At 37.6% G+C, this 27,577-nt stretch overlaps 2 protein-coding genes across 3 annotated transcripts in view; one reads left to right on the plus strand and one right to left on the minus strand.

The window, feature by feature from the left end:
• Positions 1 to 27: 27 nt before the first annotated feature.
• Positions 28 to 3,022, plus strand: Echs1 (Enoyl-CoA hydratase, short chain 1). The gene is made up of 7 exons (XM_012380004.2): positions 28 to 185; positions 1,477 to 1,683; positions 1,781 to 1,905; positions 2,001 to 2,205; positions 2,363 to 2,482; positions 2,561 to 2,628; positions 2,725 to 3,022. The coding sequence occupies exons 1-7, from the start codon at positions 32 to 34 to the stop codon at positions 2,788 to 2,790; spliced, it is 945 nt and encodes a 314-aa protein (XP_012235427.2). The 5' UTR covers positions 28 to 31; the 3' UTR covers positions 2,791 to 3,022.
• Positions 3,023 to 3,053: 31 nt separating this feature from the next.
• LOC105679765 (uncharacterized) overlaps positions 3,054 to 27,577 on the minus strand; it is a 29,053-nt gene continuing 4,529 nt past the window's right edge. The window contains exons 1-3 of one of the 2 annotated variants that reach the window (XM_012380006.2): positions 11,417 to 11,618; positions 5,243 to 5,794; positions 3,054 to 4,816 (exon numbers count right to left, since the gene is read on the minus strand). In XM_012380006.2, the coding sequence (XP_012235429.1) occupies positions 4,626 to 4,816; positions 5,243 to 5,705 (654 nt within the window). In that variant the 5' untranslated portion in view covers positions 5,706 to 5,794; positions 11,417 to 11,618 and the 3' untranslated portion in view covers positions 3,054 to 4,625. Of the gene's footprint in view, positions 4,817 to 5,242; positions 5,795 to 11,416; positions 11,619 to 27,577 lie in introns of those variants that run through there. The other variant, XM_067361258.1, reaches the window with a different exon arrangement.

Here is a 27,577-nt window from a genome sequence, read left to right on the forward strand (position 1 = left end):
ATTGTGATATCGTACGTCAACGAAGAAATGTATGGGGAAACTAGTTCCAGGTCGGCATTTAACTACAAGTGCCTCAACAATCAACATGTCGGTCAACCGTATGTCGCAGGTTCTCTTGTCGCGCGTGTCACACGCAATTCGAAAGCCACTACAATTTGTCCCACCTGCCATTAGGTATTATTCTTGTAAGTATGGTAATTCATAAATTCTTTTTTCGTCTCTTTTGGTATCGATTATTGCCAGCCGGTTTTATCTTGTCGCTTAATATATTATTTGCTTTTGTACCACTCATAACTACCGGAATATTCCTAGTGACACAAGATAAATTTTATTTTTATATGTCAATCACGTATCAATATAGACTGCTTGTAACGTACAATTTTATGAAACTAAATTAGACATAATTAAACTCACGCGAATATTTAAGTTATGTTAACAGTTTTATTAAAAAAAAAAAAAAAAAAAAAGTTTTCTTATCACGTGCATAAATAATGTATGTTAATTACACTTAATTAATAATTAATATCTGCGTGTTATATAAGAGAACGTTGCTTTTTACATTGCATTAAATTCCAATGCCAAGTTATTTTAAGTATTGTTATATATTTGTAATAAGTATAAAATGATAACTCACAAGATAAAACATCTTGCACGATGAATAGGCAACTTTTAAACACTTGGGGTTAATTGGGATTAAGTGTATCAATTGCTCTATTAATTTATTTTGAATATTGTGCGTTTTTAAATATACAAATTAATTTGTTTAAGTCAAAACTTTGATTTGTGTGATTTATGATTTTAATATAAGTTACGTATAATTTTTTTATACATTTTAAACCAATAATTATATAAGAAACATCTTTTACTTGCATCAAGTTTGCAAATAATTACTTGCAAATTATTTTATATAAAATATTATTAATTTTATATAAAATTTGTAATTTTTTAAAACAAAAGATTTAATATATAATAAATAATCCCATGTCTTTTATCACCGATTTTACATATAATAATAATATTTTAAATAAATCATATAATAAGATTAGATTTGTCATCATACCATTTTTATATTTACTGTACTTTGGAACGTTATCACACAGTTGTTTCTTCGAGATTTAGCAATGCTATAAGCAATGCTATAAGCAATGCTATAATGCTACATACGAGGCGATAATGTTATTTGTTTACATTTTCTATGCATTCTTTCAAAAATAGATTGTGAGCATTTACGTTTATTTAGAGAATAAAAATTATTAATAAATTAATATTATATCGATGTGATAAAAAAGATTAGCTTTTTCCAAATTATTTCTATTTTATCAAATATATTTTTATATGTCTTGCAAATATGTTCGTAAAATTTCACATTATTTTAAGAAGTAATAACATTTATCTTTTCTTATAATAATTGTGCAAGTAATTAAACGAAGTGTGTGATTACTTTTTCCTAAAATTTACTATAAATGCCATTTTTAGGTCCAGCTGGCAATTATGAATTCATTAAGGTTGAGACAGTGGGTGAAAAGAAAAATATAGGTCTTCTCACCCTGAACAGGCCTAAGGCCCTAAATGCTTTGTGCAATTCATTAATGAGTGAGGTGAATCACGCTGTGGACCACTTTAACGAAGATTCATCTATCGGTGCTATCGTCATTACCGGAAGTGAAAGGGCATTCGCTGCTGGTAAGACTTGAACTCCACTTGCAGTGAATGTATATCTAATCTCCATCACTTATGATTTTTAGTATACGACAGATAAAAATATAAATGTTACTTCTAGGTGCCGATATCAAGGAAATGAGTAACAATACATTCGCGACAAATCTCAAAACTAATTTTATAAGTCACTGGGAGAGTGTTGCAAAAAGCAAAAAACCAATAATCGCGGCTGTGAATGGTTATGCCGTAAGTAACACAATACGTTTGACGCATAACGTTATCAGAAAACATATGTAACTGGAGTAAACATTGAGCAATACGTACCCCTCTTTCGATTGCAGCTGGGCGGCGGTAATGAACTCGCGATGATGTGCGATATTATTTACGCCGGCGACAAAGCAAAGTTCGGCCAGCCTGAAATTGCCATCGGTACGATTCCAGGAGCGGGCGGTACTCAGAGATTAACCAGGGTTGTCGGGAAGAGCAAGGCTATGGAAATTGTGCTTTCTGGCAATCAGATCACCGCAGAGGAAGCTGAGAGAAGCGGTAAGTTAACAGAAATTAGTTCACTAATCAAACACTGATAATTTTTATGATCAAAATCAAGATTATAAAAGTATTAATTATTTCTGTAATAAAAAATATATTTTATAAGTTATCATAAGAAAACATTTTTTATTAAAAATGTTCCATATCCATCTAGGTTTGGTTAGCAGGGTTTTCCCAGCTGATAAGCTCCTAGAAGAAACAATAAAATTGGGCGAAAAAATCGCCTCTCACTCGCCGATAGTTGTTGCGATTGCCAAAGAATCCGTTAATGCCGGTAATTAAAAATTGTCCAAATAATTTGACGCAAACTCATATAAAACATGTGTCTTTAACCACGTTATTTTAATTTTAGCATATGAAACTACATTGCAACAAGGACTTCTATTTGAGAAGAGACTATTCCATAGCACTTTTTCTCTGGTAATTGTCATTTTTTTTTCCATAAATAATTCAAGAGAGATTTATAGCAATATAATGCAAAAGAAATTCATTAAAAAATTAAAATGTGAATTTCAGGCGGACAGAAAGGAAGGAATGGCAGCTTTCATGGAAAAACGCTCGCCGAAATTTACGAATGAGTAAATCTCGACGATCACACGTGTCAAAGGAGAGAGGGAGCGAACATTCACTAATATTTTTCTAAATACTTTTATACCGCGTTATTGTAAAACGAACCTTTAACTAATACGTCTTATTTTTTTATCTTTATACGATTCGTAAGATTGCCACTTGTTAGTTAAGGGTCAAACGTGAGGTATTATTTGTTACATTTGTTATAAGATAAATATTGCAATAAACTTTCTTTTACAAGAAACGAGAGGACGAGTGTAATGCCAGAACAGACGTAATGTCCAAATGGGACTTTTATTCGAGTATATTGCTGCTCTTACATGAGGTGGATCTCGAGTATGATACATTTAAAGCTAGTATAGCATTGCAGTTAATATTAAAAGGAATAATAATAATTATTATAGTAGAGAGGGAGTACACAACGGTTAGATGAGAACGTGTAAACCGTCATCGACATTGTGAATGATAACACTATAATACTAACGAGATACCTCGAAAAACGGTAGGAACAATACGATTTCGGTAAACACCAATAGCTTAACGTCGAAAAATGCAATGCGTCGTATCTAAACGACGTAATTCAGTGAGTTCCTTACGTATATGTGTATATATGTGTGTGTATTATGTGTGTACGTAATTTGTCTCACGAATGATCTTAAGACTGTAAATTTCCAAATTGGTAAAAAGTAGTTAAAAAATATTTCACTTTCGAGTTCGTTACAAAGAAGTGATATCAAATTCGATTTTGCCAGTAAGAAAATCGACCGGGTCTCTCTCGGATATACATCTTAGCGTTGCTGACTAGCTAATACTAACTGGGTAACGTACATGCGCACGTACCCTTCTTTACGCTCATTACAGATCATCGCCCATAACTGCCTCTTCCGCCTTTCTTAACGTTAAGAGAAATTAAACTAACTATTCTTAAATATTATGCACGTAATTACCTGTCGTGTCGCTGCCTCCGTTTTTTATTCTTACATTTTCTTTAAGTACATGTCAGAAGATGGGGATTACGCTACCGGGCACATCGAATGTTACGTTCCGAGTCGGAGAGTTTTAAGAAGTTCCCCCGATATTTCGAAAGGGTACATGTTCGGCGAAATTGATCGGACAATCCTTAAATAGAGATCTCTTCATCCTAGTTGCATTTTCTACGCTTCGTTGCTTACTCCTCTCTTTTTCCAAAGCCTGAATATACATATGCGTTATACATTTTAAATACAGAAAGCGCAAGAAAATGCAGCTAAAACTGTGTGGTGTAAATTACCTGTCAACATGAATATTTAGCTTCACTACGAGGAATCGAGAGCTTCAAACGCAAAGTAATATATCTTTTGTGTGTGTCTTTAAAATATAAATAAATACGTAGTCCTTTTTACGCTTTATGATTTTTCTGAATTCTTATTCGAAATATCCTTATTTTATAATTTAAGAAATATATTATATGTCTTTCGAGCTCCACAATAATTGTATATCCTGATATGTGTGGTAGCACACTTGATAAAAAAGTTCAAAATGTACTGTATCGTACTTTTACTGTATCGTATCGTATAAAAAACTTACATGTTTAGGTCCGAAATTTGTACATCCGGTCTTGCCGTAAAGGCAGTCTCGGTCTCTTGGTCCTCGGTCGTGGGATTGAATTTCGGGAACCTCTTAAAATTCGACAGGAAGATCGTCTCAGGAGAAGGAGGGTAGGTAGAGATGAATTGGTTTTCATGTATATCACAGTTGCAAGCTCTGCTTCGTTAACTACGTTGGTAAAAATTATCAAGATGACGGAGAATATAAAGTATCGGTACTCTCTGTTCGCGCTGACTGCTGCTGCCGGTGAATCCGCGGATTTACCGCTTGTTACGATTCTTCATAGTGAAGCGTCTCCAGAAGTTGCCACTCTTTTTCGTGGGTGTTGCGGCCGGTGTCTCGTACGCGTAGCTGGACTCGTCGTCTGTGTCGTGGGCACTGGGCGCCTCTCTGGTCGGCGATCCGCCGTGTCCCGAATCCCTGTCGCCGTCCGTGCCATTTTTTTCTAGACCTGAAAATTCCGGTTTTACATAAAAATCCAAAGCAGACAAAGATTCGCAAAAAATAAACTTTCTTGGCTCAGAACTAAATGCTAAACTAATTTTATTTTGTGGACAAGCTTCTGAATCTATTTCATATTGTAACGCACAATTAGTTTTCGGAAAACGTATTTAAAATGCTGAAAATTATTTTATTTCAATAAATATTATTTTATAAAGAAAAGATATATAAGTTTAAATTCAGATTTAAATTGCACTTATTTTTTAAGAAAATAAATTATATTAAATTATACCACAGAAATGTTCAAATAGTTCAATGAAAGTTAACAAAGGTTCCGCGAGCTAAATATTACTGTCGAAAAAGTATAAGTATTCAAAAATAAGAAACTCAAGGGTGCTGAGTTAATTTCGAGGTGGAAATAAAAATATTTTCTTACCACCACCGCGTAGCATGTCGAGAAACGTGCTTTCTGCGTTGCCACGCGTGCGTCCCTGCTTCTGGGACGGCGTGCCAAAGCTCAGGCTCTGGATATTGATCTCTGCTTTGAGTTGTTCCGGCGGTATGTCGTCCACACGGAACTCGTTCGGGTCCTCGACGAAGGCCTGCTGCAGATCACGCATGATCTTCTTGCGTATGGTCTTCTTCATCGAGAGATGCCGCTCCAGGTGTTTCACATCGCTCTCCGTCAGCGTTTTGCTGTTATCGCGGCGACGTGACTTCTTCTTCTTGCTGTTCTTCGGGCTCTCCTCCTCGCCTGATGTCGAACCTACTGATACGGCGCTATCGTGCCCGGGCGCCTTCTCCTCGGCTTGCCCACGTGTGTTCTCCCATTTGCTGCCGAAGCCGAAGATGTCCCGCAGATGAGGAATGTTCCGGTCCACAGTCTGTTGCCTCGCCATAACGTCGATCCTTCAAATGGCAAGAGTGGCTTCGAACGGCAAAAGAATCGTCTCTGAGACGATTGATTCTCCTCCTTTGTAGCTTTGTCCTGAAAAATTTCGGAAAGTTAGATTAATAAATTCCTGATATCAAATGGATAATTAATTAAATTACATAATAATTGTTAGATGGAAGATATCGGGCGGATATTGCGGCAACAATCGCGGTGAAACTTTGGCAACAAGCTGCGTGTTCGTCTACGAAACGGGCGAGAAATACCGCCTCTGGAAATAATAAAGTTCACGCGATCAAGAACTGGCTCGCGCGCGACCGAGCGATCGATATCGCGGAATTGCGCGCCCACGTTTTCCCTCTTCGCCGTACTTTCCATCGCGAGAAACCTTTCGGCTTTATTTATACACGGCAGCCGATTGTGCTTTCTGCCGCGAGTACAGCTCACGAGGATTCGACCGAGATTGCAGTCTCACATGTATCCTGCGCACGTATATCCTTAATGCTCGCTTTCTTTTCAATTTTACAAATCCTAATACCTTTCCCGATACAAATATATAAGATTTATGAGAAAAAGCAATTCCAAGAAAGTACAACAAACAAGAGAGAATTTAAAGTTCTAGTAATTCGTTCGGAATACAAATTTAATTTCAGTATGTGTACTATTTTGAAAAGCAGAACTTTTCATTTCTTAACTGTAGTTTAATTCAAATATAATTGATTATAAATAATAAAAAGCTTTATTCAATTTTAATCTAATCAGGTAGAAATGTCTGTTGTTCGTAAGCTATCTTTATAATATAATACAAATTCTATCGAACGGAAATCTGGTGGTTGGCCTCAGCTCTTTACGCTCCCTATCATATCTAATTTGATTGTTTAATCAGCCGAGCCTTTATATTTCCAAATTTTAATCTAATCATTTTCATTATTATTTTTTATATGAATGGAAATATATTTCAAGGTAGAACATCAAGGCGAATAAAGAGAAATTTATAGAATATATTTATAGAAAATTTATTTATAGAATGTTTACTTTAAATATATTTCATCTTCCCTGTATAAATCAATAACCCAATTGCTATTAATAAACCAGTATTACCTACTCGATTATATAACACGTAACACGCCGTAACATGTCAGAATTAAAAAATCACAAAATGATCAAACTTTACAGCTGTAACTAATGGCTACAACTTGTTTCTCTTATCTCATGGCAATACCAATAGCTACAACTGGTTTCTCTTATCGCGCGATAAAATCTCCAAAAACAGTGTAGATCCAAACGCACGGATTGGCAAACTCTCGGTACGTTGATTCCTTAAAGTATCGACAGTTTATGCGAACACATTGACGTTCGTGCACGCGGCTTGCATACTTTAAATATTGTTTCGCAATCTGCTTATGTACGAGCCGACGGCAGTGGCAGTTTATCTTCGACAGGCCGATCGATCGGTCCGCCGTTCTACAGTTGTCCGTCGTCGCGTCGATACCAGCGAATCGGCAGACTGGCGCGTGTACGTTTTCCGGTTCGACGGAGAACTCGTTTACGAGGGAAAAAAGCCGTCGTCCGGATCTACGTATGCACGCAGACCGGGATCGTGCATTGTAAGCCAGTCAGCCGCGACCTGCGACCCACGGGCCGTAAACAGGGTCCTGTTTTCATGTAATTGACTCCCCGGTTTTGTGATGCATTCGAGATGAAAGTTTGAACAATGAAAAAATAATCATTTTCTCTTTTAGCAGTATATACTGTGCGAAATATTGCAAATATAACGATTAAAGATGCGAAGGCATTTGCGAGATGATACAGTACTTTGCGCTATGCATTTTATGTCGTACATATAAAAAAATTCGCCAAGATAGTAATTAAAAATTTCCGTGCTTCCAAATTTTTAATTTCTTTCTATTTTTACTTTTGTTCGATTTTATTTGGCCACCTAAATTTTTATTGTTGCGTGTTATACTTTCATAGAATTGTAAATATGTACGCAGAAAGTAATTTTTTACAATTATTCCTGTGTGAACGTACATTTTCTGTGATTTTCATTTAATAATGTGACAAAAACTCGAGTATAACAGAAACCAGAATATTGAATTACCAGAAAATTATCTGGTAATGAAATGTTATCAAAATTTCAATTTCAATTCAATTTATGGAGCCACCAAATCGCCATAAAGATGAAAGGACGATACTTAATGCATTTGATTGCAGATAAACTCGATTCATCATCATCATCGCGTCAGTCTTAATTCAGCAGTGGCATAAGCGATGCTTCTGCTTTAATGGCTATGTAAGGGCACCATAAGCTAGACCAATGTCAGTGCCATAATTTTCAATGTTGCACGTGAGTCACTTAATTCGCAAGCTTGATTCTGTATCTTGGGAAATCACGTATGTAGACGTGCCATGCACGCCAAGTATTTTAGTTCGACTAATTGCGTTCATGATCTACTTCTCTCGAAACATCAAGGCAAAAGCATTTTTATCTCTCACATTTATAATAGAAAAGCATAAATAATTTAATGAATTCCTCTGACGAATTATTAATCACTTAAATATTTGAATTTCATAAGCCTTTACATGCGCAAAAGAAAATTACATCAATTCTGCATGTAACAGTAAAGTATGAATTAGGATAATTGCAAGAAGCAACATTCGTGATAAGTAAATTCTCATCGAGCATTTAGATGAACTATTTTAATTCTTGTGATTGTAGTAAATTGTTGAAAATTGAAATGGAAAGATGAAATGGAAAATTTCAAGAAAAAGACATTATTTATGTTGAAATCATTTTACTGAAATTGAAGAAAATTAATTTTCTCATTTCACTTCCTCCAGAGACAGTCAAATAATATAATTGTGAGATAATATAATGATTATAAAATATAACAAAATTAAAATATAAGACAGAAATGAAAAGCAGACGATGTCACTGAACAGTACAATTCATAATTCCGCGCAATATTAAAAAAAATGCCTATTAAATAATTTCTATTTTTAATTTGCATCAATTTTCTTCATTTAAATTTATTTATCACAATTTTCGATACAGAAAAATTTTAACTTTCTGAATGCGTGAAGCATTGTATTTTTGTCTCTCACAATCACAGTCTTCGCGATGCTAAGAAACATGAGAAAGTATCAATTAATTCAGATTCTGTAGTCACATTGAGCGCTAAGTGCAACGAGAGACGCGGATACGCGCGTCGCGCGTTTAACTCGTAACGCATATTCTCTACCGCTATAATCGTTGTGTACACTATCACAATCGAGATGGTTGGGCAACGAGGAAACGAGGAACGGTCTCTCTCTCCACCTGGGTAGCAGTCGCTCGCCGTCGCTGCTTGGCAACCAGAACCAACTCGCCGCGACGAAACGATACGGCGAGATACCGGTCGCCACGCCGTGAACCAGAGACCTTTCACGTTCCCTTCGCGTCGGTTCTGTTATCTAACGATGTATATAAGCGGTACGTACGGTCAGCCGTTGCAATCGGCGTTAATAAATACAAAGGATTCGCGCGCAATCAATCAAATCCATTTCTTTCATTTTTAGCTGTGACATGCAAGAATCCTGTTCTAATTTATTATTTCTAACAATGAACATTGGCACGCTCACGAATATAGTTTATTAAAATTTACTTGATGATATAAAAACTCCAACTTTTTAAATTCTTAATTACAGCTGTGCTTCAATTTGTCCCGAATTCATCCCCTAATTAAGATCTTTCAGCGAAGATATCAAGGCGTCTGAAGGAGGATACAAGTGACACGGAGATTAATCCGAGAGACGATGCGGCGAGAGAGATTTCGGTACAACAACCTCCCGCACGCCCACAGGTCTAGACGTGGTGCCTGTAACACAGCGACGGCTACGATGTACCGTAAGCCGGGCCGCCAGGAGCCTTCACGCATGGTAGACCGAAGCGAGCCGAATAGCGCGGACAGAACGTGGAGAACGGGCACGCGTATATCGATTTGCGTTCTCTACGAGCGGATCGAACGCGATGCGCCGCGTGCATCAATATCTCCCGCATCGCGCATCATACGAGCGTCGACCTGGAAACACGGCAGTGGCTAACCGTACGTGAAATCAGGACGTAGGATCAAGATTTACGTGACTGAACAGTTTACAATTCAACATCTCGCACCATGTTAAAAAAACGATTCCTAAAAATAATTTATCCGTAATTTGTATCCTTTCCTAATTTAAAGTTTGCTCAAACTTATTATGTCGTTTGATCAAAGAGAAAATTATTGTTTGGAAATTTTCAGAAATTGTCAGAATAAAAATTCGCGTTTGACATTTTCGATCGATGTCTCTCCAATATTTATTTCCGCCTGCAATCTACAAAGCTCTGTCAATTAAATCAGAAGTCGGTAATTTATTTAAGAGACTGAATTCATAATATTCCCGACGTGTCTTCGATCGATTGCAATTCGCACGAATGACTAAATACACACGCGAGCGAGACCTGGTAATATTTCCGTTATCGTGCACTGGAGAACCCGAGGTTAAGCCTTTCACGAGGGAATTATATCCTAGAGCGGCTTTTATAGACATAACTCGGTCCAGCAATCAAGCTCTACTCATTTTCACGCGGTCGTGGCGTTTGCTGTTGCGACGTGGATCAAGTCTCACTGAACATAGTTACTATTAATGTCACACTGAATCAAGCAAATCTAAATTTTAGAACTTTTCCCTCGGAAACGACAGCTGCCAAAAAATTTATCATTCATCAACATGTTAGCTTTTTACATTTGCAATTTCATAAACTTACTTTAACAAGACTGCTGTGAATTACAAGTTTCATTATTGTACTTATTACTAATTTGCAAAACGTGTCGCTGCATCTCAATGAAGCTTATCAACATCCGTGTCACTATTAGCCTTGCTGTCATAATAGTAAACATCGCCATATTTATCGAGACTGTTTATTAAAAGGACATTGATTAGATGATCGCGGTCTTTAGCATCCTACAAACGCGCCCACGACTGGTTAATTAAATCGCTTGACGATAACAGAGGATTCGCCGTTGCGACTGGTCCTGCTACTCGTCGGTCATTAACTACTCGCGACTACAAATTCTGTGTTGCATCGCCGACGATCAACAAGCGCCGTTTTGAATTCATAACGACGAACGACCATCCGGTGCAAGAAATTAACGACCGGAATGCGGGATAACTGTTTTTCGCCGGGCGTAATATTCCCTTCGTCATCGGCGACGATCTCCGGGATCTATAAATTGCGGAAGGAAACTTCGCTCGCGAGTAATGCCTGATTGCCTGATGTAATCTTGATAACGTTAAATTTGAAACATTAAAATAATAATCTGAAAAAATTACCGCTACAACTTTTGATGCAATATACACAGAATTTTGAAAGAAAGATTGCAACGCTGTTACAATATTATTATGATTATGTATGTTGTGATAGTTATATTAATAAAGGAGTTACGTGCGTGTAATTTAAGACGACCTATATGAAAGATGCATGGACTATCAAGCGGTAAGCGTTCTTGAAGAGGGATCGATTGTTTCATAAATAACGTGATATGAATCGCAGATGAGCGGATCTTGTGAATATAAGAAAAGCGAATACTTGCTCACCGAAGTGATCCAAGAATACAGAAATAAATTTGGATTCTCAATTCAGTGGCATCTAACAAATTCGGTGTCCAAGAACGTTTTAAATACATTCAATCAAGATCGCACCTTTTAAATACTTAATCGAGTTGAAGCACTTTTAATCCAAGGGTATCACAAGCACATCACAGCGTTCCGCTGATTTTCCCGCAAAAAAAGGTACGCTCGCCATTGCCTTCTCGGCGACGTTCAAGGTTGAACCAGAAACCGCGTACCAGAACAACGAACGCGATATCGAACACCCGTTGCGACGACCGCTGCGCGACTGAACGCCGTACCGCGTCGATCCGCGACTTTCACTTCGATAATCGAGAGGCCCCTTCCCGACACGCTTATCCGTGATGCACCCACGCTCTCGCGTCTCGGTCACGACATAATGCTTGCGAAGAACAAGGCACGATGTGCCGTGTTCAACATCGAATTTCCTCATTATGAAATGCGCGATTTTGCTTAATTTGTCTGCTACGATAAAGTTTGATGTAAATAGACATTAATATAATTACTAACAATATAAATAAATTTATTATTATCTACTAGATTTAAAAAATAAAATTTAGAAAGTAATAGTAATATTTTTTCAAAATTGTGCAAAACGCGTTTAGAAGACGATTAATTTTTGTAAAGATATTATATATTCTTCAAAGAGATAATATTTTAAAATTACAATATTATTTCATCTAAAAAATTTAACGTATGCAATCTCATTTTATACGTAATTAATTTTATTCAATATTATCGTATTAATTATCAATCTTACATTGCAAAAACGTTTATAAAAAGAAGATCTCAGAAATATCACACGTGTCACATATTTCGTTGTTAAAAATGTAGTAAGCCACGAGAAGACTAAAAATAAGGAAAATCTTGACCCAGTGAGTTAGAACATTGTAGAAGATCGTATCGGAGCTACTTCTCGTAACTCACATTGTACGCATGCAAATCTTCCTTTCTATGTTAATCAGGTTAACAGGTTTTCATCTTGACGCGTTCGATATGTGCCGCGTTTAGCCGCGAGAGCAAAACGTACGACGGACAAAGGTAATAAAAACGCGCGTCTTTGCACCGGACGCGTAAATTGCACGCACCCGACTGATCTTATCCGACAGTTGCAATTTCTGCGATTTCTCGGAGTACTTCGGGGTTTGCGGTAACGCAGTCTGCGGTTTGGCCCGCGTGTGAGAAAGGTCACGCATCACTGGGTTACCGAGTCGAAAAAAAGGAAAGCAAAGTGCTCGATTATTGTCGGTCGCAATCGAGCTTCTCTCGCGGACTTCTTCGCAAAAATCTGTTGCATGAATTGAACGAACTAAAAGTGCGAAAAGTTTGTGGAATTCTAAAACAAACGTTGCATTTTAATTCAAAGTTTTCGCGCAAAAATCTCTTGTACAAACCAAATGACTAAGAAAAAAAGAGCGCAAAAAGTTGTGAATCGACTTTTCTTTAAATTGAAATAAAATTTATCCTAAAGCTAAAAGCTTTCAGTTTCTCGAGTTCTAACCAAGTTATTGCTGAAACAATTGTTGCATTAAACTATTCAGTGATAAATAAATCTTTCAATTGTGTGAGATTTGAAGTAGCGTCGTGTGAAAGAGAACTCCACCGCACTTCAATGAGCACATTCCTATGTAAGAGAAAAATTTTATTCGCATCTCGGTCGCGTAGATCGCGTGCACAGATCTTTATCGGTGTTTCCGATCTCTCGCGCGGTCCCGAGTTTTCGACGTTTTTTTTTCGGTGCAAATGAACGAAATTGGATTTCCAGACAAATTCGTTTCTACGGTGAACGCCAGGCACGTTTTAAGAGCGAACAAAAGCAGCCGGTCGATTTCTTACGCAAGTCTTTCTTTCCACGACTTCTGTCATTCTTCGCACGCGTTTCCGCCCGAAGAGTAACAAATTGATCGCTCGGTAATTTCGTACACATCGATTTCACGTTCGGAACTAACGATCCATTCAAAGGACAATAAGATTTCGCAAGGGAATGTAATTGACGAAGAAGAAAAAGTATTGCGGCTAACAATCTAGTTCCTGTAGCACGTATATCAATTTTAAAATAAATTGCCAAATTTCGCAAATCATCCTTTCTCCAATTCAAATTATGCCTTAGCAATCAACGCTGCAATCCGCTTTCCGATCCAAATAATCCCGCACGATCAAAGATAGTTATTTCGTTAATAATTAATGATATTCATAATTCCATAAACAACGATAATTGTTCAGTCGACGAGATCGCGCGACGCTAATAACGTTCTCTGTTGCGTTTCCGCTCCGGCAAGTTCATTAGGATTCTCATTGCGTCTTCTTCCCATTGTGCCGCGATTTCTTTCTCACCGTTGAATGTCTATTTCTATATTGCTAACAAAATGTCGCATTAATTACTCGGTGAAAAGTCATTAATTCTATCGATGCGGCAATCGCTCCGAGTGACAGCGAGAGAGTTACCTTCTATTAACATCTCTATACGTTAACAAGTGTAACAACATATTTCGAGATTCAATAAGTGAACAAACGTCTAATTGTAAGATGAATTAATTAATAATTAAACTTATAATAATAATAAGAAAATTTTTTTTAAATATTAAAATACCTCGCGTATAAAATATATGGTATCTCGCGCCGTCAAAAAAAGTTTCGGGAAGGATTAATAGGAACTAATGGACGCACGATTAGCTGTGAGAGCGGAACGCTGTTTTTGTACGTCAGCTGCGCGCCGCGTATTCATTACGGTGCCGTTATTAGCGTTATCAGTTACTCCCGTTGTATATACCGCCGCCGACATGTAAACCTAACCGTGGCTGATTACGGCGGCCGCAGCAGCTGTTCGCTCCTGTCGACGCTGTGGTTCGTTCCCTGACTTTCTACAGTTGTACAGTTACTTCGGGGTGAAAGGTGAGAGCCCTTCCCGCGTCTCGCGGCGAGAAGAAAAAAAAAAGAAGAAGAAGAGAAGGCGATTCGCCGGTGTCTTTTCGATTACCGCATCGAGAATCACTCGGTTCTACTCGAGCGGATGTGTCCGTAGACGAGCTCTGAGAACGCGCTTCACGCTGCACATTGCAGCCGCAGCAACGCGTCGTGTCATCCCAAATGATGTTCGTGAAAGGATTTAATTTTAGCTTTTGACAGGACGAAGCGCTAATAAAACTTGATTGAAGATAATATAATAAGATTCATTTATATGACGGAAAATAGCATTCTTTTTTGACAGGAAATTTCTCCTTACTGTAATAATATATCTTATGCTCTTATATCACCGAATAATCGAGCTTGCTACGTCAGTCAAAACGTGCAATCACCGAGTTACGCGACCTGCGTCGCTGTAAAGTAAACCGCGGAGAGAACTGGTCCCGAGTTTACAAAACCGTTTCCGAACCGTGAAGTGCATTTTGCTCGGCGGCGCGGAGATTAATCTACATTCACGAGACTAATCACAATAATTACGGGACTAATTATGGAACACCGAGTGCGCGCGAACCGGCGAGCGCGCAACGTTTTTCTATCAGGTGTCTCGGAAAAACGCCTCGTGTCGCTTACTGCGCTCATCGTTCATCTAAAATTAGAAGCGGAGAAAAACGGGAGAAAGAGAAGTCGCATACGTGCGCGCGCGTATACGTGAACCCGTTCTCCTAAGGTTACGACCTAACCCGACGATTGTGTTAGGCTGGCCGGCGAAGGTTCTCCGGCCGGCCCGAGGAAACCGGTATTAGAGTCAATGAGAACTGGCTCGCCTGGAGAATATGATGTCACTTTCGCCGAGCATGTCCGACTCAGCATAAAAAAAAAAAATAGCGACAATACGCGAGGTGAATAAGAACCACGAGAATTATGCTGTCACAAGGCGATCGGTCAGCTTTGTGATTTTTCCCGCATTCTCCCTTGACACTTTTCCGATCCAGACGACGTGACTCTATAAGATATCTTGCGAAATCTAAACTGACATTTTGAATTCTAAAATAAGTTTAAATTCTCCTAGAATTTTATAATTTTCTAATTAAATAAAAAAATATATTTATACAGTTTATTTTGCAAGTGAAGCTTGTAACGCGTAACGTTTTTATGAAAAAAATAACGCAGCCATTTATGCCCGGAAAATAGATTGCTCGGAAAAACGTTAAATGTCATGTAACTTTTCCGCAGCGCTGTAGTTGCAGTTCCGTGCGGATGCTGCGATAATTATTATCTCGCGTGCTTATGCAAACTAAGCGAAATTAAATTAATGTCATTTCCGTTTCGCGCGTTTAACACTTACATAAATTGAAACTTATCGCGTAAACTGCATTAAACTTTCTCTAATTATTTACAAATGCGTAAATTTGTAGAAGAAGATAAATCAATAAAATTTATTGGCTAAAATAATTTGATGTCAATTGTAAAATAAATTTATTATGCAATGTTAAATGGACTTATTTGCGAAACAATAAAAAAGAGCGTATAAAGTTGACAGTATAATTTTCGTTTCGTTGCGCACGGTTATCCATCGTAATGACCAGGAATATTACGTCGCAACAATCGTCGGTGTAAGATTAACGATCATTATCGAAGTTAGTAGAGTGTCGTGTGCGAGAGAAATTTTCGGAGGATCGTCTCGAATTCCGGTCCTCTGGCAAACAAAGGAGATAAGTTTACCGAACGCGCGCGAGACAATGCCACCTCCGTCCGTCGGTTTTGCTCTCTGGAGGCGGCCTGCTGTGCATGCATGCTAGACCGAGCAGAAACTCCGATCTACGTTACATAAGAGAAAAGTGTAAGCGTCGTGCCGCTGCAATCCTCTCGCCTTGCGCACCTGAATCACCGCGCGTCGAACCAGACGGATTTAATTATAGGCGTGATCAAGTATTTTTTCCGAAGAAGCCTTGAACTTTTCTTCCAAATTTCAAACATGGCGCCAAATAAGATTTCGAAATATGCAATATTATCAAAAATACGGAATATTCTTGAATAATTAATAAACGAGTCACATATTCCGTGTGAGAAAAAAATATAAAATTAGTCTTCACGTTAAATTGAATATTAACAAACCAGTTTGTAGTGGAGAAGACATTAATGATTGCTGGCCAGATGTTATCTGCTCTTCTTTACAAGTGACAGATATTATGTATCGCATTGTGGAATCACGAATTGCTGAAACTTCCTTCGCGGCCTCGATATTAAGCTTCGCGATTCGGTTCACCCGGCAATCTCATGAAACCGTACGTATAACAAGACGTGTGTTCTGAAGAACAAAAGAGAGAAGCGCGCGGAGAATCTGGAGTTCTCACCCGCGCGAATTCAATTCTGGCATTTTCCCGCTCGCGTATACACTTGTCGATATCGACAGTTGCTCTTCCATTAGTCTCTTCATTTCATTTCTTTCCAATCGATAGCTTTCACAATTTCGAAAATATCCGCGACAAACTGTGCGAAACTAATGCACCGTGGTTTCGACAACATGTAAAAAACTAAGAAAAAGAATCGATAAGTCGTTTACAAGTCGGTAACAAGATGAATAGAAGCTTTTTCTCGATGCTCTTTCTCGGGGCTGCTTCCGAGGTGAGCTTTGCGTAATCCTACTTCACGCTTGTTAGATTTCACGCTTATCAATCGACAGCCACTCTTGCTCGGATCTCTTCCGAGCGCGTTTAATTGCGCGCAGTTTTCTAATTTATTTACGCTTTTCTGACCTCGCGGGGTGCGACAATACGTCCAGCTTTCTCAAATCGCAGTGCGCTTCATTAGTTGCATTTAATAACGAAAAAATTGAAAACCGTTCGAATTACGGAAATGACGGAAATGCGCAGTTTGCTGATTAATAGCTGATAAAAATATTTTAACCACTAAAAACAGAAAAAAGACTATGAACTAAAAGCGCGAATGTCGGGGCGCAAAAGATACAAATTAAAAAGTAAAAAGATAATTTGGTTCAATTTTCGGATCTCTTCAATCTGATAAAAAGTAATTAAGAAAGAAATTAAGAGAAAGTTTAATTCGAGAACAGGATCTTTTGCGCTCTGACGTCTGCGTGAATTTTTTATTCACAGTTTTTTTTCTGTTGCTTTTTTTGTTCTTTAAGCACCGTATGTTATACGATTTAACCATTAAACAATACTTTAAATGTTATTAGTGGATATATAATCTTATTCTCACCATTTATTCTTATCATTTTTCCAGAAAATACAATAAGTATAATTTTATTCTTATGTTATTCATTAAGACTCTTGAATAAGCCGCACACATTTCTTCTATTATTCTATTGTTTTTAATACCGCCTATTTAAATTTTACTTCCGTCATGTTCAGATGTGAACATGACTTTGTAGATGTTTTCGCTACACTTTTTTTTCAATATCGTTCTCGTGTTGCACGACGATTTACACTCCCGACACAAACGAGTTGCCGTGATCGCAGAAACATGATCCTTCCACAGCACAACTTTCCATCCTTTCTTTTCTAAATCCTCGTGATTTAATGCGTACGGCCTTGATTTACGATACGCGCGAACAATAGCGCAGCGGTGCTTAATGAAAATGCATTTATAATTTTTCCCCCCCGCGCGGGAAAACCAGCGCGACAAGTCATATGACGGATAGCGTTTCTCTAAGTGTTCGTCCGTCCGCTATTTCTCAGCTGCGTATTAATTCAGCTGTGAGACTTCCGGTAAAAAGTCGCAAACGAACCATAATAAATTATCCTCCGTTCGCGAAATAGATATTTAGAAAATAAATGACGCTCTCCGATATTGATAAATGATCCGCGCATCACTCGAAGTCGATGATGTACGTACATACATCGATCTTCATTATCAGCACGTGTCAATTGTTGGAAAAATGGAAAAACTAAAAATGTGTTTCGTAATTGGAATCGGCGTGAAGAAATCTCAGAACAAGTGTTTTGCAAAACGTACAATATGGATGTTTAAAAATTCCTTAACGAAAGCAAGATCGTGCAAATTCGCGGAAGAAAAATTGACGCAATAAGAGAAAATTATTATATTAATATATCTAATTTCTATTAAAAATTTTTTTTTTAAATATAAGAACACATTTGGGAAGACTCTGTTTTGTTTACATCATCTTTCATGTTCCAGTGATAAATCGACCGTAATTTCTCGCCGGTCCCGCGTCCGATTTCTGCGCCGATTTCGTCCTAATTGAGGATGTCGAAAAAATACAACTTCCTTTTAACCCGATACTTTGCGCGTGCTACGCAAATTATCAAGATTTCGCGGAGCGTAGATTGTTAAATCATCGACTTGGACGAACCAAGGACACAGGTCGATGAGCATCATCGAGGTTGCGAATCATCCTCGATTTGCTACGTCGCTTTTTTCCTACTTATCCTTTTACAAGTCGAGATCTTTTCACTCTTTAAGCTGATCTCCGGATCGAGCAAGTGATCTGTTAGATTCTTGTATATAAATAAAAATTTAGAAAGTCAAAGTTTCGTAGGAGATTTACTTTGCAAGGACTCTTGATGCGAAAGTCTTTGTCATATCGAAATGACGTGATTCTTTTTCATTTAATTATGCATTAACTTCTCAAAAATATTTTTCAATGCTAAATGATTCATTTCGTGTGAAAAGGACGTAACTGAGAGACCAAAGAATGACGTTTTTTCATTATTTTAACGTAGAATATAATGCTATAGAAATAACTGATATAACTGCAGTCATATAAGTAATAATAGAAAAAGAAAATTGGAATAAATTCGTTCTGCCGTCAAGGTTTCTAAGTTTTCTTGTCATTAATGCACAAAATGTCAAGAGTGCAACTGCAGTTTTTATATTTTACTGAGATATATATTTAATTCGAACTAAAAGCACTCAGAGTGTTAATACTGACATTTCATGCGCGATTACGAATGAAAAATTCTATGTACTTCCTCGTTGAGTTCTGTATGAAGTAGCATCTGCATTTTGCGAATGCCACAATTCTTTCTGCTAATCAGCAACCGGAATTCTCAGTATACACTCGCAAGAAATGATCGATCGCGCTGATTCGGTCACGCGCGCTCTGCACACGAGAGTCGACTTTTTGAATTTTTATTATCAATGTATTAACACTTAGACAACAAGATACGTATAATGATCGTTCTTCAGTCACGTCACAGTGATTTTGCTCGTGTCCTTTTTCTTTTCCCCTTTGTGAGCTCGAAGGATGATACGAATTTAATTGCATCTAATGAAAATTTAATGTCGACAGAAATTCCTGCCGTATATTTTTTTTCCATACCAGTCTCTAACGGGCTCGGGATTCGTTCACGATGGCATTGGTCGAAGGAAAACTTATATTTATGCGAGTTTATTCCGTTATCGGAATTGTGAAGCAATGACTCTTGATAATCATAATGATTGCAGCATTTGATATACGTTTTTCTTTCAATTGAAATTAAACTCGATTAATTACAGAATATAATGTCTGTTCTAGCTAAACAATATACAATAGTTTACAGAAGAAAAATACTTGAAAGGTTTCAATGAATTTATAAATGTTATCGTTGTGCAATAAAATATAGAAATATCAAGAGTGTAATAACCCATCTTTTTATTGTGTACTAATGAAAGAGCAATAAAAAAGTAATAAAAGAGCAAGATGCATATATCCGAGAGTTACTTTGAAAAATATACCAATAATCGTCCTTGTAATAATAATGAATACAAAATAACAAGACCTTCGATTTCAGCGAAGATGTTCACGATAATAAATCACGTAAGCGTGAAACGACTTCCATCTCTTCCAAAGCTGTCGTTAATCTCGTCGAATATTAACTATGACGCGTAACGCGACCAAGTAGAGGCCCATCTTCAAGATGGTTCAACGTACCCAAGACGAGATTAATTGAAAGTAGAGACAAACACCTCTTAGTCGTTTCATGGCAATGACGACGCGAGGAAGGCCAGTAGAAGAAATAACGACGCTTGCTTTCGTGAAGGAAGTCGTTTGCGGTTGGACGAATCGGACCTTGAAGAGAGCCCACCTTAGAGAGCAGACGAGGTCTTAAAGGAGGTTTTAAAGAGTGTAACACTGCCGTGACGAGAGAGAGAGAGAGAGAGAGAGAGAGAGAAAGAGAAAAAGAGAGAAAAGCAACATGCGTCTTCTCCGTGTGGTACCGTTCGACCATCGACCACCAGCCACGAGCCGACCAACTATCGCTTCATGAAATTCATCTTAACGATCATCGGCTCCTCATATCGCAGTTTCGATCGCTTGCGAAATTTCGATAATCGATAAACACCATGCTTGCTTTAATTAATTTTTGTTTTCCAGAAACGCGGACGAGAGACTCGCGTTAGTGATCTAAAGTCCGTAGATGTTTTTGGATATTCAAATTTGTTAGACAAGCAACTCTGGAAATGTGCAATAACCGTAAAATTTTCGCGTGTACAAACGACGATACCAGTGCTGTGAAATTTGAAGAAGAGAACAAACATCTTTGCGTGAATCTCCGTTCAGTCACGCTACAAACAGCCATTTCCCACGTTAACGAACTGTCGCGAGGTTCTGGTCGGCTGAGCCGACCGTGAATTATAATGAATTTATCGGTGCTTCTTCACGGTTTGCAACTTCGCCTTGATTTAAGTAAACGCTCAGAGTGAGATAATGCGATCGTCTAATGTGTGCGTAGGAAAATTCTATAACATCACGCTATGCAAGTGTAAACCACTTGAGTAAACACAAGCCGTATATTTTTACGCAATGCTTCCTATAAATGTTATACTTTTCGTTTTAAACATATATATTTCCAATGAAAAATAATTAATATTACGATAAGATTAACGATTTAATATAATTATAAATAATTTTGCTGAAGCAACACGAACGTTAATAAGCAGTCTGGTCTTTCAATTTGTATTCAACAATGATCGCGCCGTGATTTCTGATAGATTAATTCGCACATAAACACAAATTTGAGCTCATCAAGGTAAGCGAGTCTACGACGACTATGTTTATAGCACGTGTATAGCTCTATAATTTTGTACGATGGCTCGGTGATATATACAAAAATACAAAACATAGTTACGTATATATATAGCCTGTTAGTTATTGCGTGAGAAAACATATAATAAGCGATATGCATGAAATATATGCAGTGTATTCACCGCGATTATTAGGCCAATTCGACTATTAATAAAGCGTAGATATTTTCTATCGGGCTTCACGCGGACTTTCACCATTGCGCCTTATGTGGCGTGTGCGAAGATAAAGCTTTCATGATTAATTATTTCTCCACTCTTGTGGAAGAGATAATGATAATCCCGAAGAATTTCTGCGACGAAATATCTGCATGAAGCATTTCACAGGGCGGTAGCTTCTCGCACGATCAATGAGAATCGATGAACTCAACGATGCGTATACAAGGTGTCCCGTCTCTACCGGATCAACCGGTTAATGACAGATTCTTTGAAATTAATTCAAGCCAAACATCCTGTCAACAGTTTCTGATTTTATAAAAAAATAGTAAAACAAAGAATTTTTCGCAGCTTAACTTGGTAGAATCACATGAATAACTTTCGTTCTTTGCGCTATTCAATATAATCTCCGCTTTGATGCAATTTTAATCGGTCTTTTACTTACAGATTTAATCTTTTTTTTTTATTTACAGATTTAAACTTTAATCAAATGAATACGGCAAGCGGTGAGCTTTTCCTTACGAAAGTATCGGCCACGAGCTCATCGGAGATTCTACCATTAACGGTTGATACGGCAGGAGGAAGCGAGACGTTCTGTATGCGCGTGTTGGTTCCGCTCGCTCGCATACGTGTGCACGAACACGTCTTCTTTTCTCCCCGGCATCGAATACTGCATACTGGATGCTGTGCGAACCGTTATGCAACCTGCAGCGCGTGATCAGCGAGCGGGCGGTCGGTCGGTCTTTGCTCGCGCCAAGATTCCCGTTGGCCTGTCCCCGTGTCATCCTGCTTGCCGCAGGAGCACCCTGAGCACCGGCGACAACGGCAACGACAGCGGCGAAACCATAAAGCCGAGTCGTCCGCGACTACTGACGCGAGTACACGCGTATCAGACGCTGCGGAAACGCGAATATGGACCATCGCGAATGCAAACGAGTCGACGGCGATCGAGAACCATAAAAAATGTTATGCAATCTAACCATTTTCTTAGCCATTCCAAAAGTTACATCGTAATAATATTACATATAATGATATATAATTACGCGCTCAATCTTTAAGACTTTAATGAATTTAATTTTTCTATTGTTTCATACCGAATGCAATTAAACTTTCACCGGAGTCACTTGATGACATTATTAGCGCTTAAGACTACATTTATAATTACAATTCTAATAAATATTGTGACACCTCGGTCTTTCACTGCGGGATTTATGAAAGCAAAGTAACATCTGCGAGGATTGACTCCTTCGCGACCTCGAACTTTGGATCCCTGCCTGATTCGAGTACGCTAATACGATTATCGTAATCCCGGCGAGATAATTACGCGTAATGCGTCTATTAGCGCGACGCTCGTTGCGCAACATAATCGAAAAGATAATGATAGAAATGACCGCGGTCAGGCTGTATACGAATAAAATTTCACAACTTTATCGTCCGGCTTTTCTCTCTCAGGTCTTATAACGGATTGTGCGCGAGGTGTAGTGGCTATAAAATTTACAAAACGCGCCGGCATCACGAAATCGTTAAAAGCATCGCTGTGTCGGTACGAGTGATGAATAGTAACCGAATTGCTATTACTGGTTTACTGTTACGACTTCGATAAACCCTGAAATAACATGACCGAAAGTATTTTCTTTAAATTCTTCAAATTGCAAATTATTGTGATTACAGTAACCGCGAATAGTGCATAATGATTTGTAAATTTTTATGCGTATTTCTGAGAAACTTTAAAGTTGAAAAAATCAAGATAAATAACACAAAACGTTTTTAATTAATATTCCTTCTTAACATCTTGTCATTAACTTTTTTTCTTCCATTTTTATCAGAGATTGATCGTGTAGACAAATTTATTATATTTGCGTAGATAATCTATAAATTTACGTCCTTTATGATAATATCTTGAAATAGCAGCTATTCCCTTTCTGATTTTATGTAACGTGACATTTATTCAAAATAAAACTGAAAAAATTTATAATTTTTTGTTTTTGACATATAACAGTTTTTTCCCAAAGTTTTTAAAAATTTGGAATTTTTCTCTCCTAAAATGCGAAATCGTCAATTTCTTTACTGCACAAATGATTTAAATCTATTCTCGAAATTATACCAAAATTTGTATACTATGTCAGTTTATATTTTCATATTTTTTTTTAGAGAATTCGTAATATTTAAAATAACTAGCATTTTCGAAATTAATAATTTATGATTTCTGACTTTGATTCCGTGCGATCGTGGACGAGCTGTTTTTCATCATTAGCCTTCGCAATACCTATTTTTGCGCGCCTACGCAGAAATTCATCAAGAAAGCTTATAACACTAGTTATATTGTTTCCGATATATACCTCGCACACAATTCAACCGCATTCGAACACACGGCGCGGAGTATTACAACATAACGCCGGGTTACCCAAGATGCGCGACGTGTCCGGTAGTTTCTCCCTGTTCCACTGACTGAACAACTGAAGAGAGGATCCGTGAATACATTCCCACAGGTATACGTACACCCATTTTGACGACCGACCGTCCGTCACGGACTCGCACCTGTAAGCTTTTCGAGAAATCGGCACCACTGTCGAGCTGCCCCCCCCCTCCACCTTGCACAAATAAAAAAACCAATAGCGCAAAATTATAAGCTATTTATGAGCTTTCATATTCCGCAAATTAAGATTTTTAAGCTCGTCACGCTGAGCATGAATTTAATGTTTTTTGTGGGGGGGGGGGGGGCTGAGTCGATATCGGTGAGCTTAAAAATCGAAACTATATCAGTTCAAAAGCTCATAAATTGGTTTTTTATTTGTGCAAGGTGGGGGGGGGAGAAGAAGGCTCGACAGGGGTGAAATCGGCGCCGTCGACGAAAAGACGCCGTAAAACGCATACGAATCGAAATCTGGGGCCAGCGATACATCGGTGAGTACACGTCGATATAAATACATGAATAAATACGTAAATTGTACATTAAATACAATAATATTCGCAATATTTTTAAAATTATGTTTTTCTGATTATAATGTTTTTCTTTTGATCGAATTGAGACAAAATCAAATTTAAATTGATCAAACTACTCGTGGTTCACACATAATTGAAAGAAGATTCGCTAAACTTAGGACACCTTATATAGAAATAAATTAAAAGATATTTATTAACGGAATTAACGTCGTTCGTTAATTATGTCGTTTTTTTCTCAAATTTTTTTCTTGTAAATTTTAAACGGCATAATTTTCCTATCAAATTACATCGTGAATTTTTAACTGTCAATTGCCACAAATTATTGCTATTTGCGTAATTTTCCTCATCCGGCTGACTGCCGTGACATTTGTATCGGTAGACAATGATCTACTTCGTTCGTGACGCGGAGCCTCAATCATCTCCGTCCGTGATCCTCGGCTCCTTGCATTGGCACCGGTTCCTTCGTCTCTCTTTCTCTCTTTCTCTCTTTCCCTCGCAAATCTTTCCTCGCTCGGTTTGCGTGCGCCTCTCGCTTTCGCACCGGATCACCTTGGTCCGCGGGCCAGCACACCATCCCCCTCTTTACCCTAACTACTGCCTACACGATCGAATCCCGCATAAAACTGACGGTAAATGCAACCGAAACCTCAACGTAGGTTTTGAAATTGGATATGTTATGTGTACGAATTGCCGAAGACTGAATATAGGAAGCCTTTCGAGAATTTATTTCTTGATTTCGATGAAATTGACAGGACATTTAGAACTCGGTTAAATAATGATATGCTAAAAAAATTAGCTTCCGAATGTTAATAGTTAAAAAGTTGTTCCTTGTTCATGCAAAAGTAGCTTCTGTTTAGCGCATTTCGTCCTGATAATAATTTAAAATTTTGTTTTTGTGACATGTATATTGCTTAATTTGCTCATTATCTATTGATTCTATTTGTAAAATTATTAAATTTTGCTTAAAATTAAAATTTTGTATCACAAATTACAATAAAACTTTTTCACAAAATTCTTTTATAACTTTTTAACTAATAACATTCAGAAGTTAATTTTTTCAGTATATCATTTTTTAATCAAGTTTTAAACGTCCTGTAAATTTCAACAAAATCGGAAGATGGATTTTGAAAAGGCTTCCTAGTGAGAGCAGTGTGCAAATTCATCAATTAGAAAATAAAAGAAAACGGTATTCGACAAGAAAACTATTAAGATAGAAGAACCTAGATAAATAAACGAATAAATTTACTTATTTAAGAACAAAATATGCGCGATGTAACGAGATAATATTAATATAAGGGAAAGTGGATTTTCCTTTCTCGTTAAAATCATTAATCCGACGAAATCATTTCTAATAAAAATTATAGATAGATATATTTATCGGTATTTTCCGAAATAAAATTCCGCGAATATATTAAATATGTGCAATTGCAATTTTTTTCAATTAGGTTTAATTGCCAGCTTACTTGAAGTGATACGCGCGTTGAGCATCACGACGGACTTGAAATGTAAAGTGATAAAATGTGCAAAGCTCAATCAAGATAAGGGAAGAGTTGTGCGAATAAAAATCACGAAACGGCGCAATAGTGCGTAATTAGAGAAAAGCTGGCATATAATTTGCATCAGAATGAAATTATCGGATGAAGAAATTCGCATTTCTTCCGGAAATTTCGTTCTGCCTCTCGCGCCCGGCACCTTTATTTCCTTTCATCTCACGTACAGAAAGCAGAAATTGCAGATGTTATTGCACTTCATATAATTTACGCCCTTCTGGTACGTGATTGTGGTCGCGTACTGAAATAAGCCCGTAATTTACATGAATATTTTATGAGAGAGTTAAAGCGTACAGAGCAAACAATGATTAAAGTATATTACGATTATATTGCAAGTATATTCAGAAAAAAATTCAACGGTGCAAAATTTTCAGATTTTTAAACTAATAATCTTTGCATCCTCGAAGATAAATCGTTTCTATCTACCTTCAGTCTTGAAACTGTAATCGTCAATATTCAAATTAATCATCTATATATCTAATTCATTAATTTCGCATTAACAATTTCAGTCAATTAAATGGCATCATAAATCAGCTTCCATAAAAATTTTAGCGAGGTAAGATCAATTCGAAATTCATCGGGGAATCTATAATCGGGAGAAAGCGCGCGACTTCCGATGCACTCTGCGTGCACGTTGCAGCACGCGGCGTGCAAGGAGCAGGCGGTTAAAGACGCTCCCACGAATCGCAGCCACGGTCTCGGCGTCATCGACCATCGTGATCCCTGTTTAGTCACTCGGTATGGTTGTCGCTTACTCGACTCCTTCCTCCTTTTCTTCATCCTCTGTCAACTGTTCGCTCTTTCTCGCTCTCGCTCTTTCTCGACGCTCCTTTCCTCCGCGTTTCGCTCCAGCGACTACGCGCCGAGATCTCGATAAATGTCGCCTTCGCAAATTCAAGCGCCGATTCCCAGAGCAGGAGAATTTTAATATTTACACTTTATAATTTATATTTACACTCGTGTGTCTTTCTGTTTTAATATATCTCAGATTTTGACGCGTATTATGCATACATTGTGTATTCATTCTTATTTTAGAATTTAAGATATCTTAATATTCTAGAATAATTTATAATTTTTATAATTAAGGAAAGGAGCTAAATAGAATAATTATTAGAATGAATAAAATACGGAAAATTTTCAATGATTCGAGCAGTCAATGACCGTTTCATTGGCAAAGCGAGGAAAAGGAGGATGAAAGGAGATTCCGTTTCTCTTGGCGTGTATTTTTAGGTGAACTCTCCGCCGAAGTAGAAAGGGTCGTATCGAGTCCGCCGGAAAAACAAAACGATTTTGCTCTGCCCGTTTCCAGCAAATGTTTCCGTTCACTCGTATTTCAGCCGAATCTAAGTTACAATTTCATTCGAATTGCATTAGCAACAATAGCGTGTTTGATGCCTGCGATTTTAATCGGTTCTACTGTATATTTGTATTCGAATAACGCGTAAATTAAAATTTAGAAAGTAAACATAAAATCAAGAGCCAGAAATACTTAGCGAGCAATTGTTACTTCTGTAAATAATAACTCTAATAATTGTTGCGAATATCCTGTAATAATTCTGCAAATAAAATGTTTCTGATGGAACATGAAATCGTACAAATAATTGACTCATCAAAATCGAAGTATTGATCAAGTTTC

This window comes from Linepithema humile, chromosome 1, assembly GCF_040581485.1.
Source record: "Linepithema humile isolate Giens D197 chromosome 1, Lhum_UNIL_v1.0, whole genome shotgun sequence".
In the NCBI taxonomy this organism is placed as follows: Eukaryota; Metazoa; Arthropoda; class Insecta; order Hymenoptera; family Formicidae; genus Linepithema; species Linepithema humile.